The sequence below is a fragment of the Pezoporus flaviventris genome, unplaced genomic scaffold, assembly GCF_033815535.1.
Source record: "Pezoporus flaviventris isolate CSIRO_AGI_PZ_B2104156 unplaced genomic scaffold, CSIRO_AGI_Pfla_v1 ptg000001l, whole genome shotgun sequence".
Lineage (NCBI taxonomy): Eukaryota > Metazoa > Chordata > Aves > Psittaciformes > Psittacidae > Pezoporus > Pezoporus flaviventris.
In genome coordinates, this window is record NW_026892549.1 from 45848418 (window position 1) to 45866809 (window position 18392).

General features: G+C 38.2%; 1 protein-coding gene across 3 annotated transcripts in view; it reads right to left on the bottom strand.

Moving 5' to 3' along the window:
- DYTN (dystrotelin) overlaps nt 1-16710 on the bottom strand; it is a 62991-nt gene extending 46281 nt beyond the window's left edge. For 2 of the 3 annotated variants that reach the window (XM_061455589.1, XM_061455580.1), the window contains exons 1-10: nt 13825-14415; nt 10979-11053; nt 8958-9159; nt 6855-6940; nt 5894-5982; nt 5154-5225; nt 4656-4819; nt 3722-3833; nt 1967-2112; nt 210-378 (exon numbers count right to left, since the gene is read on the bottom strand). In XM_061455589.1, the coding sequence (XP_061311573.1) occupies nt 210-378; nt 1967-2112; nt 3722-3833; nt 4656-4819; nt 5154-5225; nt 5894-5982; nt 6855-6940; nt 8958-9159; nt 10979-11053; nt 13825-14017 (1308 nt within the window). In that variant the 5' untranslated portion in view covers nt 14018-14415. Of the gene's footprint in view, nt 1-209; nt 379-1966; nt 2113-3721; nt 3834-4655; nt 4820-5153; nt 5226-5893; nt 5983-6854; nt 6941-8957; nt 9160-10978; nt 11054-13824; nt 14416-15678 lie in introns of those variants that run through there. The other variant, XM_061455599.1, reaches the window with a different exon arrangement.
- Between the last annotated feature and the right edge of the window lie 1682 nt (nt 16711-18392).

Genomic DNA, 18392 nt, shown 5'->3' on the forward strand with positions numbered 1-18392 from the left:
AAACAGTTAGTCACTAATCTGGGGAAGGTATCAAATTGAAGCTTCACTAAGTTTTCAGACCACATTTTTTCTGTAAATGAACAATTAACAGAAGGTTGAAGCTGCCCATCACGTTTCTTTTTCACTGGTAATTAGAAGGCAAATAGATAGTTTCCTTGGTAGGTCTTCTTCACAGCTTTAGCACTATTTCAGGTTCATGGTTTTTTCACCTGAATTTCTGTCTTGCCTCGCTCTGGTGTCTTGATGTTATTTTCACTCTTCTGCACTACAGTTCTGTTTTCAGATATGAACTTTGCTGACTCTAGGACAGGTCTGTCCACTAGGAAAGACAGGTTTTCAGGGCCAGGTAGTGGTGAAGCACCGAGTTCTTCCAGGGGACTGTATACCAACAAAGAAATAAAGAGTAGAGAAAGGATCAAGCATTATATGGTTTTGGTACCTAGAAAGATCAAAATAAAACTAATGCACTGTAAATAGACAGCTGGGCCACTGAATAAGCACAAAGTACAGTTTAGCTGTCTGATGGCATATTTTAGCTGAAAGAATGAAAACAAATTTCACCCTTTCAACAGAATCTCAGCAGCAGGTTCTTATTTCCACCCAGTTAATATCAGCAGTTTGCTGCTTGTCTTTTTTGGTTCCTTTAGCAGAGATCTAAATATGTTCGGAAATTCAACTACAAAAAGATAGCAAAGGACCAGATACCCTGCTGGTCAGGCCTGTGCTAGGAAAAGTCCAGATACCTATCAGCCCCACTAACACCTGTAACAGCTTCCCCAAACAAATTCTTCTTTCTGTCATTGCTACCAAAGCATTAGGCAAGCAACCCCCCACAGTATTACAGAGAAATCTTGATTGTTCCCAGAAGGATTAAATGACTTTCAAAATGAAGAAATATTTTTTGTCACTAGTTAGGAAATGTTAGGAGTGAAAAATGTTTTGCATTTTACCACAGTCTAAAAAACAAATACTGAAATAATTTTCTCCATAAGCATCACTGTAACTATCATCCATTAGTCTTTACTGTATATAAAAAATTGGTGTCTAATAGCAACGTACTTACCTAAGCAGTGTAGCATAATCACATTTTATAAACAGATTTTTCTCCTGCTTCACACAAGAATTAAATTAATTATTTCAGAGAGGAGTGATCATTTTTTCTCTATTTCAGTCTCACTGAAGCCTGATTTGGAGAACACATGCTAGATGCAAGAGAGTTGCTGGGTCTTTACACAACTGGGAAGGAATCTCATCCTTTGTATGTTCGTAGTGATTACCTCATATTATCACTCCCTTCAGTTTCTACACCTAAATATCAACAAAAACCTCAGAGCAACGAAGGAAAAACTGCAGGGGAAAGTCACAACATGACCTCCAATGCTCACTATTAACCACTGTGACCAATGGAAATACAGTAATTAATTTAAATGTTGACTAAAAGCAGATAGAACCGATCTGAAAGAATTGGAATACTGATATCGGCTACTCACTATTTTGAGCAATCCCAAAATTTTTTTGTGGGATTTGCAACTCAGTGGGACTTGGGTAGAATGACTGTCAGTGAACTCACTGTGGGTCTCATGTGGAAAGCATTCACAATTAATTTCCAATGAGTTTGTCACAGAGGAGCTGCTTAAAACCAGTACTAAACATTTGCAACGGTTGACACTAGACTGAGCATAAAAAATGGCATGGAGAGAGAGAGGACATAAGGAATGAGGGAAGTAAGACACAAGCATGTTATCTTTTATAAGGCAACTGGTCATTACGCTGTCAACATGGTTATCATGGTTAAGCTGCAGAACAATGTGCAGCAGCTTCCCATTTATGATCTCCCTTTTTAATGGAAAAATCATGATATGGTGTCTGCATAACAAAATCACTTACTGGAAGGACATCATCAAGCAATGTCCACAGCCTGGCATACTATTCGGAGATCATAACCTCATTGGAAACAGAAACTCACAAAGTCTTTTTGTGGGTATGGAAGTACGTCTCCTCCACTGCCTCCAGAGCCCTCCTTCTCTGAGACTCCTTTCTCCTGCGGCAATCTAGAATCAGGTTATTTCTGATGGTGCGGAGAAAGTGCTTTGCATTCGCCTTTGCTGACATCTATTGGAATGAGGGATAATAAAGAAGCAAGTGAATTTTCAAACAGGCACTGCCCAGAAGTAGACACAGTCCAAGGCAAAGACGAGGCATAAGAAAGCAAAGGTCCACCTCTTCAACAATTGAAGAGGCTCATGGCTACTGCCTGAGCCCTGGAAGGGGAGCTGAGGTGGATGATAATGCAGGACCACAGGCAAAAATGCCTCCAGTTCTGTTAAGTAAGCAAAAGACTCTGCCTGGGCCAAAATGAGGCAGCCTGGAAATGCCTAATCCAGTATTCTGGTAGCTACAGTGATTAAGCTCATAGTCACAACAGTAATTCTGCCTGACTAGTATCAAAGTTCCCTCTTGATCAATGGGAGGAAGTACTTTTATACTTGTATGAAGTGTTAATATGTACAGCCTTCTGTGCCTCACGTCCTGCTCTCATACAGTATAGTAAAACCCACACTTCCATTTGTCACAGCAGTGTCAGGCTCAGGTACAACAACTAAGCTCAGCAGCTGTATTATAGGAGGACACAAACCAATTCTGTCCCAGGAAGTGACTGCTGCAGAACGTGGGTTGAGCCCTGACAGACTGAACAGGGAAACACAAAGAGAGCAAACAGCATGTCTCCTAGAAATTTCTCAACATGGTAATAGCATTACCACAAGGTGTCAGCATGGAAAGGGAAAACGATGCTGGTATTTCAAATCCCCACAGTAGCCCACTCCCTGGTAACTTACGCAGCCAAGGACAGCATCAGCTAAGAGTGGAAGGTTTGGGAAAAGTGGTTTATCACTGATTCTTCTATGTCCCACACAAAGAAGATAAAAATGTTATCTGTCATAGTGAGTGAGTAGCTTATCTTTTTAATTTTGGTGTAGATTTTTGAAAAAAAAAAAAATATTTACATGGTTAATATTAGAGTAAGGCTTCTAAAAGGCTTCTGGAAATCTAAGTTCACTAATCCAGTTGCAATATTGCAGCAATAATATGGGAAAGCTCAACGTTAGACAGTATAGGAGAGGGAAGGATTTCATTTTGAAACAAACCTCATCTTCCAAACACAAATTCACAGTGTTGAACTTTGCCACCAGTGTGACGACAGTATAAGTTGCCCCTGTAACAGAGCCCAAATATGTGATGTGAACTTAGCTGGGCCCATGCCGCCTCTTTGAGCTGTATCCCTGACAGAGACAAATGAGTCCAAATAGCTTGCAATAAAGTGAAAAAGGTCTGAAAAAAAGGACATTTCATGCAGGATTTTGTATAACTTTAAGATTAATCAATTTCTGAATGAGTCCACATGGGGATTGAGAAGAAGAATCACTGAGGCACACTGAGTGCCCTTTCCTCAGGTTTAAGGATAATCTGCGAATAGCAGACTTGCCATAAAACTCCTTAGGAAGAGGACTTGCACTATGGCATTTCATGGCTCTATTCTAACTAAACACTCCATCTAACGTTAGAAGTTCCTTTTTTTCCTTTTCCTGACTCCCTAATATATCATGCCCATTATGGGTAATACACACAGAATTTCATAATCAACGTACTTCAAGAGTCTACTGCCTACTTGCCTACATGAAAAACCTGAACAGGGAAATGAATCAGTACAATGGGACTCCACCTGCACACAGTGTTCCATAACAGGATGTGAACTCTTATGTGGTTTGCTGAGACGTCCAGTGAAAAAGCAGACTTGGCAAAGGTCAAAATTGAGGCACTTCAGACAGCGATACCTGTAAGGGAAAACAGAAGGATTAAGTTACTTCCCCACAAGTAATAATTTGGTGTAAGTGAGCTTGATTACTGGAAATGCAGATCCCTGGGTTAAGAAATGCAGAGAAGCATCTTTGTTAGAACAACTTGCTTCGGCATTCTCTGAATTCAAGAGTTATTTTGCTCTGTTCTTCTCCAGAACCCACTAATGATATTGGTATTATTTATATAATTCAGTTCAAGGAAGAAACAGTTTTTCGAGCACAGTTCCTGAGAATGCAGTTGTATTTTCATATGTTTCTGAGCCCTCAACTTACCTCTATTTGCTGCTCTCATGGAACTGTAATATCATTACATTATTGACATAGGATTTGCAACTTTGAAAAAAAAACCCAAAAGGCAAAAAAACTAAACCTGCAGGCTTGCTATTAGTGAGAAGAGAGGAACAGTAAAATGATTTTCTGAACATTCTGGTCAGTATGTAATGGATAGTGTTCTTTTTATACCATTAGTCCATTTTGTACCATTACTTAGATCAGTAAGATGCTAAGATGGATAACTTAACTAGCCAGCTGATACACCTGATTATGGGATAAAGAACTAAGAAATGAGATACACAGGTTTAATTTGCTTTACCGCTGAACTACCAGTTTACTTTCAGTAAATCTCCATGATCATGTCTGCTAGTGAGCTAAAGAGAAGCAGGATGCAGGCTTGAGCACTAGGCTGTGATGGTTCTTTCTTTTCCTATCTTACTTGTTAAATTAGATTATGTCCAAAGATTTTTGCTTAATACAGCAGTTAGAGCCTGTAAGGTATGCAAACAGTGATTACTCACACACCTGAGGCCTGTAATGGGGAAAATTTTGCAGACTTTACATCTGGCTTGGTGCGAAACCATTGCTGTGGCTGATAATCTGTAACACGTAGGGAGCCACAGGAGAACAGCAGGCTCCGATCTTAGCCAAGACAAGAATTTTTCTTCAACAATTGCTGAATTCAGAACCTGGAAAAAATACATGTCTCAAGTTCAGCTGTTTACATCAAAAGAAGTGGTTTCTCGTCTATAATTCTTAATAAAAGCCAATATTGGACTCTGCTAGCATAGATTTTCATGTAAAATGTTACTGGGCTCCAAAAGGCTTGCAATAAATGCAAGTCTTCAGTAGTCTTTCTGAGGACCTTTTCTATAGCTATAAATCCTCCTATACTGTCAGACTGACAATCAGTCCTGCCCCTTAGAAGTTGATACTGGTGTATGTTATATGGTGATATGCTTACAATTTTAATCAACCAGCAACATTGACAATCATTTCACAGGACATCATAATTTCACTCACCCCATGGAAACAGCTGCGAGTTGCAATTTCCACACAAGACAAAGTGCAGCCTTCTCCCACAATGGCTGGTATCTGCATCAAGAAGAAAGGCTCAAAAACACCTCAATAAAAAGCAGATGTTCCCATCATGCTCTGCTGAGATGGTGACAGCACACAGATGGTGAAGTATCTATAGAAATGCCATTTTACACACTGTTCTGAAAAAATCCTGTTCATATTCATACCATCAGCATGCAATTTCATAGTTAAGTATGTGTCAGAATGATTTGCTTCCAGCTCACTTACTGAAATGGATCAACATGTTATGTTGCTATACTAGAATACTGAAGGACACTGGGTTTTAACCACAGAGGTCATTTTCAGATCCCATTTTCAGCACCAGTTCAGCTGGAAATACATGTATGCTAAGGCATTTTTCTGCAACTGCAAGCTATTCTGGTGAGTTCAAACATCCGAAGTTTGAAGTCACTTTAGGAACAGCTGTATGCAGCTGTTCCCAGGACATGTAAGCTCCAGAGAAAATGAATGCACAGAGGCACTGATGCAATTGGTGACACTGGCTGAGAAAAGCTGTAGAATTTGCTTCTTTTATCTACTTCTCATGGTAGCTCCTAATGTCTGCACAGAGCCTCACTGACTTTAATCTGGTAATGTAACTGGATATAAAACCATGTATTTTTTCTCTTAGATTAGGATACTCCTTCAAGATCTGTTGTGTAACAGTACTGCTGTAGCATTACCTGATTTAAGTCTGTTAGTAGGTTTCTCAGGGCACTACGGGTGATCAAGGCCATCTTCCCTTCAGGGACAGCATAAAACTGGAAGAAAGCTGAAAACAACCAGAGGAAAGAAACTGAAATCCTGGCAGAGCCTGAAGTGTCTTCTAGCTACTCATTCTCAAACTATCTACATGATGACTGCAGTCTACCAAATAAACCCCTCAAGGAAGTTCCCCTTAATGTCTATCTAACAGGTGTTCAGTGACAATAATTTCTTCCTACAGGCAGGTAAAAGAGAAAGAAAGCAAGGATATTATGACAATAATATGCCAGTTCCTGGCACTGAAGACAGGTAAGGATGAAGGAAAAATTTTCATGGCTGTAACAAAAAAATTTAAATTTGTTTATACAAGATAGGTCCTATTTAAATTGTGAATTGTTAATTCCAATTGTTATTTGGAAGGAACTACACAGTATGCAGTGAGGGAGTATGAGGCCAATACACCACTTGTGGTCCATTTGCTCTCCATTTTGAGCATTTAATCCAAGCAGAAATCTTTGTGCTGCACATTGCATTGGACTACCTTTATCTGTTTTACTCAGTCTTTTTAAGCGTTTTTGTCTAATGTTAAAAAGCTTCCTGGATCAAACATATAAAACTGCTTTCTAATTCAATGACATTTGAAATTAGGGACTTTCTGTTTTTTTTCTGCTAGGCAAAAAGAACTTGCCCTTCATTTTTAAGCTCTACTTATCTTAAACTTTACTATGACTTGTTCTGATCTTTATTCATCTTTATGCAAAGATGACTAAGGATATTGATGAAAAAGTATTCTCCTGCATCAGCCTTTCTCTAAGCAGTCAACATAGTTTACTCTTTGTATGGCAGAGCAGTATTCTCTTTTAAATTAAAAAAATCACAATGGAGATTTTTGTCAATGTTCAGTATTTCAGGCAGTGTATAAAATCATACATTTCCCACCTCTGTATTTAGCCAGTAAAGTGTCTCCTGAAAGGGCAATTAGGGCAGCTGCAGCAGATCTAGCTTTGATATAACCTGTTCCAGATCTAGGAAAATGAAATAAGATACACTACAATCACTGAGAATGTAAAAACTGAAACCTCTGAAGAAAAAATATTGCTATGTTGAAGAAAACTTTAAGACTCCTCTCCTTTTATATCTACACAACTAATGTCACATTTTAGTGATATTTTATGTCTAGGACCCTTTGTCACTGAATGTAGCTAGAGTTAACTGTTCAAGATGCCATGCAATCATAAAACAAAAAGAAAGCATCTCCTTCAAAGACCTCACATTTCAGGTAAAATTTCATTTTCATTTCATTTACAGACATGCCCTAAAAAAAAAAAATCTGCTCTTCATTTGTGGAAAGCCTTCTGAAATATGAAAGAGAAAGCAGGATTATAATCCTGGGTTTATATTATAACATCAGGCAGCCCCAGCACTGAGCCAGTCTTGGGCTGATTCCCTTTAATTTAACTGCAACTCAATTTTATCAAAAGGGTATATGCAGGAGCAAGACTTCAGTTTTGAGTGTCTGACCACAAAGAATGTAGCTTAATTTAGAACCCAATTTTGCGACATAGGCACCTAATAGAAAAACATTTTTTTTTTTAATGTGAAAACAAAGCAGACATGAATTGAAATCCTGGAATTCTATATTTAAGATATTACTTTTGCAAAGCAGTATTGCACTTCAAAATACCATTACAGAAAATTGTCTTCAAATGTCTTTAGCTAAATTGTGTTTTTCAAGAGCATACTGCATAAAACTACGATACACTTCCTAGATTATGGACTGCATGGGAAATTGCTGGTCAAAATCTTATAGATTTTGAATTTATATATTGAGTTTTTCCATAACTTTCATAGAAAAAATGCCCAAGATTAAAACTAAAGTACACAAACACAACTCCTCATGATGGTTTATGGAATTTTACTAAGACAGACGCCACAAAAATGGGGAAAAGTCCTTATGTGCTCTTGCCACTAAATACGTTCCAGTGTTTACAGTGGACAACAGCACTCTACAGAGATGCCCTGATTAGAAGAAAATTATAATAAACTTTTTCTAGCCTACATACATGTGAAGAAACTTGTAATTTATTTTAAAGTAATTACAGCAATAGTAAAATTGCACACTGTCCTAAGAAACCAGAAAAAAGACCAAGATAGTCCTGTTAAGAAGATTCTTTTAATCATTTCCATACAGTGCACACAAATTACAACATACTCTTGATGTCTCTAGCTTTGTTTCATAATACACGTTTATTCTTAATCTTAATTGATTTTTTAAATACAAAAAATCCCCACAACATAGGACCATAAGCAGTAGTGATCATATTAATGACCAGTGATTGAATAAAAAGTCCTGCAGACCTCTCACATCTCACTTTCTGTAAGAAACTTTGTTCTGATGTAGAAGGGAATAAATTTCACCTGTGGTGAATAAATTACAAAATTAACTTAGCCTTTGTCTTTTAAATGGGTCACAACCCAACCCATGTTTGGTCAATGAATTCATTAATCACAAACAATACACAAGGTAAGTACACTCTGTGAGCTGCTTTCTTATTATTCACAGAAACTATTTGCTCTTCACAGGAGTTAGCTGATCAACTTAGTTATGAGATTGTACTTTTGTTTCATAATTAGCTGATGAACTTTTTAAGCTGGAGAAAAATGAATAATGAAAAGTAACTAGCAAATTCTTGACCTTTCTACGGGTACTATAATTCAAAGGCAAATACGCATTCTTTTTCAGGACTATATGAAAAAATCTTGGCAGCCAAAAGAAGAGCTACTCCCTGTAAAACTGTTTACAGAAAACGTTAGCATGGACTGGCAGAAATCTGGGCTTCTAGATAATTTTGGAAACATTTGACCACTTTCTCTGATAAAGCTTTGTGCCTTGTATTGCTATAGCTGAACTACTCCTGTTGTGTATATAAGAAAAACATCAACAAAATGTAAAAGTTTGATACCAAAATGGTATGAGAGTGATAGAAACAGATTTAGCCTAGCAATACTTTGTGATGGATTTACATCTGTGCTTCCTCTCACCTGTCATACATGGCAGCTAGCAGGCTCAATGTGAAATCAGCACCTCTTAGATCTACCTGGCCTGGTTTTTCTAACCTCGCCCTTTGGAACAGTTCTGTCAGCATTCCAGAGATCTGCTGCACTTTCAGAGAAATCTGCTTTTCCCTCTGGCTCTGTTCACTTGACAGGGCGTGCTGAATCAGAGAAACATCAATCAAATCCACTGTGGAAAAATTAAGGGAGAAATGAATGAGAATCCCTGCCTTTTAATGAATGGAAGCTCAACTATTTTTTTATTAGAAGTGTCTAGTTAAGACAAGTCTGTTAGATAAAGTCTAAAACAGCATGCAGTATTTAGAAAGAAATAATCTAGGAAAGGTACTGTTGTCTATAGATGTAGCAAAACTTGTGAGGCTACAAAGATAGAACAGCTGAGATAAAATTCCCTGGATCTGATTTTGGGATAGATATAAAGGGAATAAAATATCATGATTAACTGCAACCAAATTATAGAGGATAATAGCATGATTAACTGCATCCAAATTATAGACTTAACTTTAATTCTATATATAGATAGATATTTCGTAGACTCCAGAAGAAGCAGAGAACCTAGAATATGTCCTATGATCTTTCCAACGCAGATGGGAAAATATCAGTGTGAAACACTGGTGAATCTCAGTCTGGAAAACCATGTGCAATTCTGGTCACCAGTGTTCAAGGAGGAGGAGAGTAAATGGGACAGATGCTAGGAGTGCTTACAGGAGACATGGAGGAGTAGGAAACAGAGCTCATATAAAGCTGTGCGAATTGGCACCAGGCAGATTTACTACATCAAGCTGAGATCAGACTAAATACATTTATAGAAGGGCATGCCCAAATGCAAAAATATGGCCAAGACCAACAGACTAATCATCTTTTCTGGGCAACCCTGGTCTCGTGAGACCTCACTTGAAGTATCCTGTACAGTTCTGGTGTCCTCAATATAAAAAGGACATGGAACTGTTGGGACAAGTCCAGAGGAGGACCATGAGGATAATAAAGGGGCTCAAACACCTCTCATATGAAGACAGACTGAGAAAGTTGGGGCTACTCAGCCTGGAAAAGAGAAGGCTGCATGGAAACCTCATAGCAGCCTTCCAGTATCTGAAGGGGGCCTACAAGGATGCTGGAGATGGACCTTCATTAGGGACTGTAGTGATAGGACAAGGGGTAACGGGTTCAAACTTAAACAGGGGAAGTTTAGATTGGATATAAGGAAGAAGTTCTTTACTGTGAAGGTGGTGAGGCACTGGAATGCGTTGCACAAGGAAGTTGTGAATACTCCATCCCTGGCAGCGCTCAAGGCCAGGTTGGACGGAGTCTTAGGTGACACAATTTAGTGTGAGGTGTCCCTGCCCATGGCAGGGGGGGCTGGAACTAGATGATCTTAAGGTCCTTTCCAACCCAAACCATTCTGATTCTATGAAGACATCGCTTACAGTGTTGTGCATTTTCAGCAAAAGACAGTTTCAGGTGGAAAATTCAAGAATTCCATGCATTTTAGCTTAATCTGGAATTTACACCCAGTAGCTAGGTGACAGGGAGAATGAGTGTGGGGTTTGTGTTCTACCACATTTAATTTTTTCTCATTAATACTTATAGTATTAATAATTATTTATGTCAATGCATTTTTGATGATCCATGATCATTTCCAATAAATTGACTCATAAGAAACACATGAGAATTTGACATTTAACAAGAATAAGAATATACAGATAACGATTCATAATTGCCAGTGATGTCTACATAGCAATGTTGCAGATTGTAATAAGAATTTGATTTTGTCATGCCTTTAGAATTTTACTAATGTATTTCCACTGACATTCAAAAGGGGGAAAAATCGATTTGAAGTAGTATGTAGCTCTTAAGTGCTTGTAATACATTCTGGGAATCTCAGGTGGAAAATGAGAGAGAAAAGTAGCGTAATAACTCATGGTGACAGCAGTACAAGTTTTGTTACAGATTCTTATTGTCAAAGCACAGGATTCTCTTCAGCTACTAACACTGGCATAGACTTTGTACCGAGCGTAGTTTTAGGGCTGTTCTGTAGATGGAGCTCTGAACATCATTGAAAGCCTCTGTGAAAGAAAACACACGTTACAATGGTAGTTTGTCAAAAAACAAAACAACACAACAAATTATTTAACTAAAAATCAAAAGAACCAAATATGCACTTGATGAGATAGCTTTGTGGGGAAAGTGGTCTTATAACCAGTGACATGATGGGTTGTAAAAATAGTATTTAACATATCACAGAATCATAGAATAATTAGGATTGGAAAGGACCTTAAGATCATCAAGTTCCAACCCCTCTGCCATGGGCAGGGACACCTCACACTAAACCATGCCACCCAAGGCTCTGTCCAACCTGGCCTTGAACACCTCCAGGGACGAAGCATTCACAACTTCCTTGGGCAACCCATTCCAGTGCCTCACCACCCTTACACTAAAGAACTCCTTCCTTATATCCAATCTAAACTTCCCCTGTTTAAGTTTGAACCCGTTACCCCTTGTCCTATCACTACAGTCCCTAATGAAGAGTCCCTCCCCAGCATCCCTATAGCCCCCCTTCAGATACTGGAAGGCTGCTATGAGGTCTCCACGCAGCCTTCTCTTCTCCAGGCTGAGCAGCCCCAACTTCCTCAGCCTGTCTTCATACGGGAGGTGCTCCAGTCCCCTGATCATCCTCGTGGCCCTTCTCTGGACTTGTTCCAACAGTTCCATGTCCTTTTTATGTTGAGGACACCAGAACTGCACACAATACTCCAGGTGAGATCTCACGAGAGCAGAGGGGCAGGATCACCTCCTTCGACCTGCTGGTCATGCTCCTTTTGATGCAGCCCAGGATACGGTTGGCTTTCTGGGCTGCAAGCACACACTGAAGCCGACTCACGTTAAGTTTCTCATCAACTAACACCCCCAAGTCCTTTTCCACAGGCCTGCTCTGAATCTCTTCTCTGCCCACCCTGTAGCTGTGCCTGGGTGCACCTATAGAGCACACCTGCTTCTTTGTGAATCAAGTCTATCCATGGACCAGAAAAAAGGATATGCACTGTGCATACTTTAAGCCAAGATCAAAATGAAATTATATTTCTTCAGCCAACACTGTTTCTTGATCAGAGATGCTCTTGTACAAGGAACAGTTTGTCAGTTTGCACAGCAGGATTATTGTTTTGAAAGCCTGTGTTTCCAGCATTAAACAAATTTTCTGTCAAAATTAACATCTGGGGCTCTCACAGAAGAAAAACAATTTACCAGAACAACTGGCTTTTGACATCTCTGCTTAGTAATCTCACCCAAACTGCCTGACTAAATCCCATAGCCTTCTATGATTTCAGCTCATTTCTGTCACATCACTGAAGTATGTTTTCCAGAGTGGAAAGCAAGGGCTTCTAAAAACGGCTTATACCTGATACTTTACACCCATTCCTAGAACTCCAAGACACACACAAAAAGGGGGGAGGGAGGTGAAGGCTTAAAAAGCTTTGTTCACAAAGCTTTAGAAACTAGAAAGGGGTTTGTCAGTTATCCTCCTGTCCTAAGAGACTCTTTCTTCCTGTACTTCAGAGAGCAAGAGTTACTCACAGTTGATTAAGGTCAAAGATAAACAACAAATATGCATAACTGAGTAGAAATAACTCAGAAACTCTGGACCTGTTTAGTCTGGAAATAAGCCAATCTGTGTGTCATGGTTTCCTACAAATGTACCAGACTAATGTTAATAGTCAGCAAATTATGGGCTCTGCTGCTTCCCAGATGCTGCCTAAGATATAGAAATAAGCCAATACCTGCTATACTATCTTTTAGTCCTGCTCATGTCGTATTATGTTTTGAGATATTGTTTGGAGATGTAGTGTAGCATGTCATACAATGTGAAAAATCGGTTGTGACTTCCATGCATCACCAGTTCTCTTTCTTCAGTAACCTGAATCCAACGCTCTTTTCAAAGTAACAGAAAGACTCCCAGAGTTCTCAGTAGGCTACGGATTAAATTCCAAATGATTATTTTCAAATACAAATGCTAGAAACATACACATGATCCAACTCAAACACCTTCCATGTGCAAGATGACTAAGTGAAGGGAATCTGTTTCAGTAGCCATCTGCTACTCACTTCAAGTCCACCCTTACAGATAAAATGTGGCCCCAAAGTAGGGCATTCTGTGCCTGTCAAGCAGTTCCAGAATTAGCTTGTGAGAACACACAAGTAAAACAGCAGAGAAAATAAAAAAAAAAAGACCAAGTAAAATACAAAATATTTTAGGATTAGTTTTTATGAGAGGCTATTTAGGGACACTGAACTTTCATTTCTCATAGCAATGAAGCTTCCCCTTTGGACAGAAAACAAGCATGTAATAATTCTGCAGCAGGACAAATTTCAAGAGTCATAAATGCCCTTTGTTGAGAAGCTGGCAAAGGAATTCCTACACAGATACGATACATTGTTTCCCAGCATCTCCAGCTGATTACCTGCTAGTTCTCCATTTTGCATTACTCGTTATCTAGCAGATGAAGTGTCTGCTAAGATTTTGCACTCAGGAAGGGAGTGTATGGCCACCCTTCATGCCTATTCAAGAATATGTGAAACAAACCCTTATGAGACATTGTAAGTCAGAGAACATGGCTCCTGAGTGCCTGACCATTCCATGAGCCCATACAATAACAGCAAGGAAGGTACCAGGACAGATCCAGAAATAAAGGTGGGACATCACAGCTGTGTATTTTGTCATTTATGTGATACAACACAGAGATTCTGAAAGTTGTATGATTTCATTATAGTTCAGTAGTTTCTGTTCAAACAGACAGATATTTCTTGAGAAAAGTTGGGATAAAATGATTAAAATCCTTACCCTGCAAGTCTGGATCCATTGGAAACGAACAGATGGCATTAGGCATTCTATAACGAAATAAACTAAAGTGAAAACCCACATTTTCTAGGCAAAGACATATCAAACCATTCAAATCAAACCTTTTAATCTGAACAGTTACTGGAGGCATTCCAGAAAAGAAACTAAACAGAATTACATAAAACAACATGACCATTTTAGTGCTAAGTGCAGAGAAGCTCCAGAAAATTGCATGTTGTCTGCTCAGGATAAAGTAGGAGTAATTCTAGTAACTGCAAAACAGTATGAAGGCAAAAGCAGTCCCCAAAATAGTTTCAAGTACAGGAAATGGGATCTTCCAGTATTGAAGTGTCCAGTGTTTACAAATAGGATTACTACACGATCCATAGTCTATAAATTCAGGGCCAGAGAGGGCACCTTTACACGAGACTCTTCCCAAGATTCATTGATTACAATTAGTCACAAATCTATTTTCTAAAATTTTCAAAAAGAACTAAAGTTTTCAGCTGAGCCAACATTATTTCTTTTGGGACTGAGAAGGAGGAGAGAAAAGAACCATACCCATGAATCCACTTCTTCACACAACCCTGAAAGCAAAAATAATGATGTCCCTAATAAAAACTGAATATAGAATCATAGAATCAGAATAGTTAGGGTTGGAAAGGACCTTAAGATCATCAAGTTCCAACCCCTCTGCCATGGGCAGGGACACCTCACACTAAACCAATCACCCAAGGCCTCGTCCAACCTGGTCTTGAACACTGCCAGGGATGGAGCATTCACAACTTCCCTGGGCAACCCATTCCAGTGCCTCACCACCCTAACAGGAAAGAATTTCCCCCTTATATCCAATCTAAACTTCCCCTGTTTAAGCTTGAATCTGTTACCCCTTGTCCTATCACTACAGTCCCTAATGAAGAGTCCCTCCCTAGCATCCCTATAGGCCCCCTTCAGATACTGGAAGGCTGCTATGACATCTCCATGCAGCCTTCTCTTTTCCAGGCTGAACAGCCCCAACTTTCTCAGCCTATCTTCAGGATTTATTTCATTAGCACTTGAAACTCCAATATATTTTTAAACATTAAAATATTAATATTCATTCAGTCCAGTAACTATCAGTTAATGTTACAGCTGAAAAACATTAGATATAACAGATCTAAGTTACAAAAGGCCACATATATGGCTTATAGTGGGGGAAAAAAAAGGCAATTTGCTAGAATAAATAAAAATTCAATAGATGAAAACTATCTAAGGCTTAAATAATAAATTTGTTTTGATATTAAAACTGAGCTTCCTCAAATGTTCACTTTATTACATTCTTCCAGTAAGAGTCATTGATCATTTGCCATAAACATGACAGAATACCTGCCAATTATGAAGCATAAATATTCAATGATCTGTAATTATTGAGTCTGTCATAAATATGCTTCTCACCATTTTAATTAGCGATAGCTGCAGTTCTGTGTTTCAGTTTCTAAATAACCTATAAATACTTTAAAATGATGGGATACAGATTTGCTTTAATAACTTCTTCATTAAAGACTACAATTTTTATTGAAGTCCTTTTTTGATAGAATTACCACTATGTTTCTTTTTCACTGTTCCTCTATTTAATTCCTTACTAAGGTTTAGAATCAACCCTGGATTGTGTAAGACTACAGTTCTGCCCAAAATTTACATACACATGTAACTTGCTGACACAATTACTCCTAAAATAGGTGCAGTAGTATATGCCTCTGCACAGCTTGACAGAAAAGTCAATATAGGGAAATGAGTGAAATCAGAAGATTCTAAGCAATGAATTAAACATAAGTGTTTAGTGAAAGCTACATGTAGCAAACTAAAGGATAGACTTACAAACACACACTTTGTCTCATGTTTTCCTCCTTCTTTTGCCCTCCACCAAAGCTACATAAAACAAAGCAAGAGGATAAATGTATAAAATACATAAGTTAAACTCACTTAAATTAGAACTCAGTCATTAGAATTTGCTCACTCAAATAAGAACAGATCCACTGACTTGACTGAGTTATAGAGCATGCATAAACTATTTGTATTTGATACTTACGTTATGATGACAATTTCTCTATCCAGTACAGAACAATGCCTAACCTTTAAATTACCCATATAGATATACTACCATACTTTTGTACTAGGGTATTCGTGGTCTCAAAGTTAAGTATGTGTTCATGTGTTTCACAAAACTGGCTGTCACTGTGCAACATAACATCATTTCCCATCAACCCTCCCCTCCAGAAAATTATGAAAGGCATTATTAACATAGGTGAAGTCTACATTTTTATATACAAAAGTCTATGGAGAGTCCAGCTCTTGACTGCAGTAGGAGTGCTTGGGTGACATGAACAGTGTCTACTTCAGTGTTAAGACGTATACTTTATAATGAACATAACATGAAAGTAGAAGTAGTATCTGCCTGCCATTAACTATAAACTAATTCTGCTCATTGATAGACTATTTCAGCCAGTATGTTGCTGTATTTCAGTTACATGTGCCCTTTAATAATTAAAACCACTCCACAAAATGAAGCAGACTTTTAAAAGTAACTACCAATGGACAGGAAGTAAATTTTTAGAATTAGAAACCCCAATCCCATTAACACAAATACTCTCATGTGCAGAACAAGAGTAGACTTATTTTCTAATCCCATTGGAATGTGCAAGAAAAGCAACATTTGATCACTTACATGTATTTAGTTTACCTATATAAGTTCTCAGCATATGTACTTTAGCAAATAAAATTAATTTTTAAGTATGCTACATAATTAAGTTACAGTACAGAAAAAGCCAGACCAGATAAAGTAAGGAAGAAATCTTCCAATAGATTGACTTGATCACAGGGGCTTTCCTTCTTTTGAAATCAGACAGCATATGATCATACATACATAAAACATACATACAAACATGCATAAAATAAACTACAATTACTTTTGTTTCCTGTGAAGGGTAAGAACATTCGATGTTGTTCAAAGGCTGAAATTATTGCCTTCTCTTAAATACAGTAACAGTGCTTACCTTTCTCTTAGCTACTTACTAAAGGCCCAGAAGTCAGACAGCACTGCCAGAGAAAGCCTAGTTTTATAGCACTTTAAAGTTGACTTCAAGACACAGTTCTAAAGGTTTTGCTTTTCAACGAATGCTCTTCACAACAAATGCCTGGCAAAGGCCCAGATCAAAGTATCAGGTAATGTCTAAGCAGTCAAAACAGAGAACACTAATTAATTAGTAATAAATATCTTGAATTATTAAAGATAAAACTCCTTTGATCTCTGTTTCAAAGCAATTTTTTCTTATGGGTAGAGTGCAATATTTCTAAATTGAAGGACCTTTACTAAGCATCTCCCAGTTGCTGAGAAACAGTGTTGCTATAGAGACTGAAAAGGAGGTGGAAGCTGGCACAATAATACAGAAAGCACAGTGTGCCATAGCAAATGGTGCAACTACACAAAGAAGGAAACTAGTAAGTAAGTCCTAGTGGTAATGTCCTAGAGTAAGAAATCTTTAGGCCAAACATAAAGCTTACACACTCATCAGTATATCCAAATGCTAGTGTTTTATGCAGCATACATATAACATTTGTGAGACATACACTTCTCTTAAAGCCCCTTTTCGTACATTTTTCAACAGTTACTCTAGTACAGGTAAGTAGGATTCATCAGTGCTATGAATATCCTACATACGTATCATTACTCAGTAACTTGTGACAAAATGTGTACCGTTTACTTACTACTTATAGAAGCACCAAACTTAGTGATGACCAAGTCAGGCTGTGCTACAACTGTAACCAACTGTGAATATTTTAGCTTTCCTATTATTTTTATTCTTTCTTTCTCTCCTAAGCAAAAGATAGGTAAAGAAACTTCTCCATTCTATTATACTTCCATGAGGAAAGACCTGAATTTCCCTGCAGGCCATGAGGCAAATCTAATTAGAATAACTTAGGATACAAGAGACATCCAAGACATTTGTTTTGCCTTTCTCCTCCCAACCTCTGAGAAAAAATTCTTTGCCTGTGGTTTTCAGGTAGTGACCCAGAAGTTTGATGTGGCTGCTTATGTATTGCAGAAACGGTTCATCTGCTTCTCATTAAGAGCTATGCAGTGTTGGTGCTTGAATTGCAGCTTGTTTGAACTACTTCCTCCAAAGAATTCAAAGAGTAAACGACTGCCAAATCATATTCCATATAGAGAAAAAAAAAACAACAAACCAACAACCACAAGTGTAAATATACATTAGAGAAGTTCACTTTTCCTATTCTGTCTTGGGAAGGAGCTACAGAACAAGTAGTTTGTAAAGACTACAGGGTAGCATACTTCCCTGCTATGCTCCCCTAAGACATCTGGCTCCAGATGCTCCTCAGAGACTCAGACAATTTTCTGTGCGTACACCACTAGAAACTAATTCTCTGAAGACTGCTTCTTCCTGAAATGAATGATTCCTAACCACTTTCTTCAAGACTTTTTAACAACACTTCTCTCTACAACTCCCACATGAACTCTTTCGTGAAGATATTTGTAACAATATATCAGATACTGTACATGTTGCTTCTCCCAT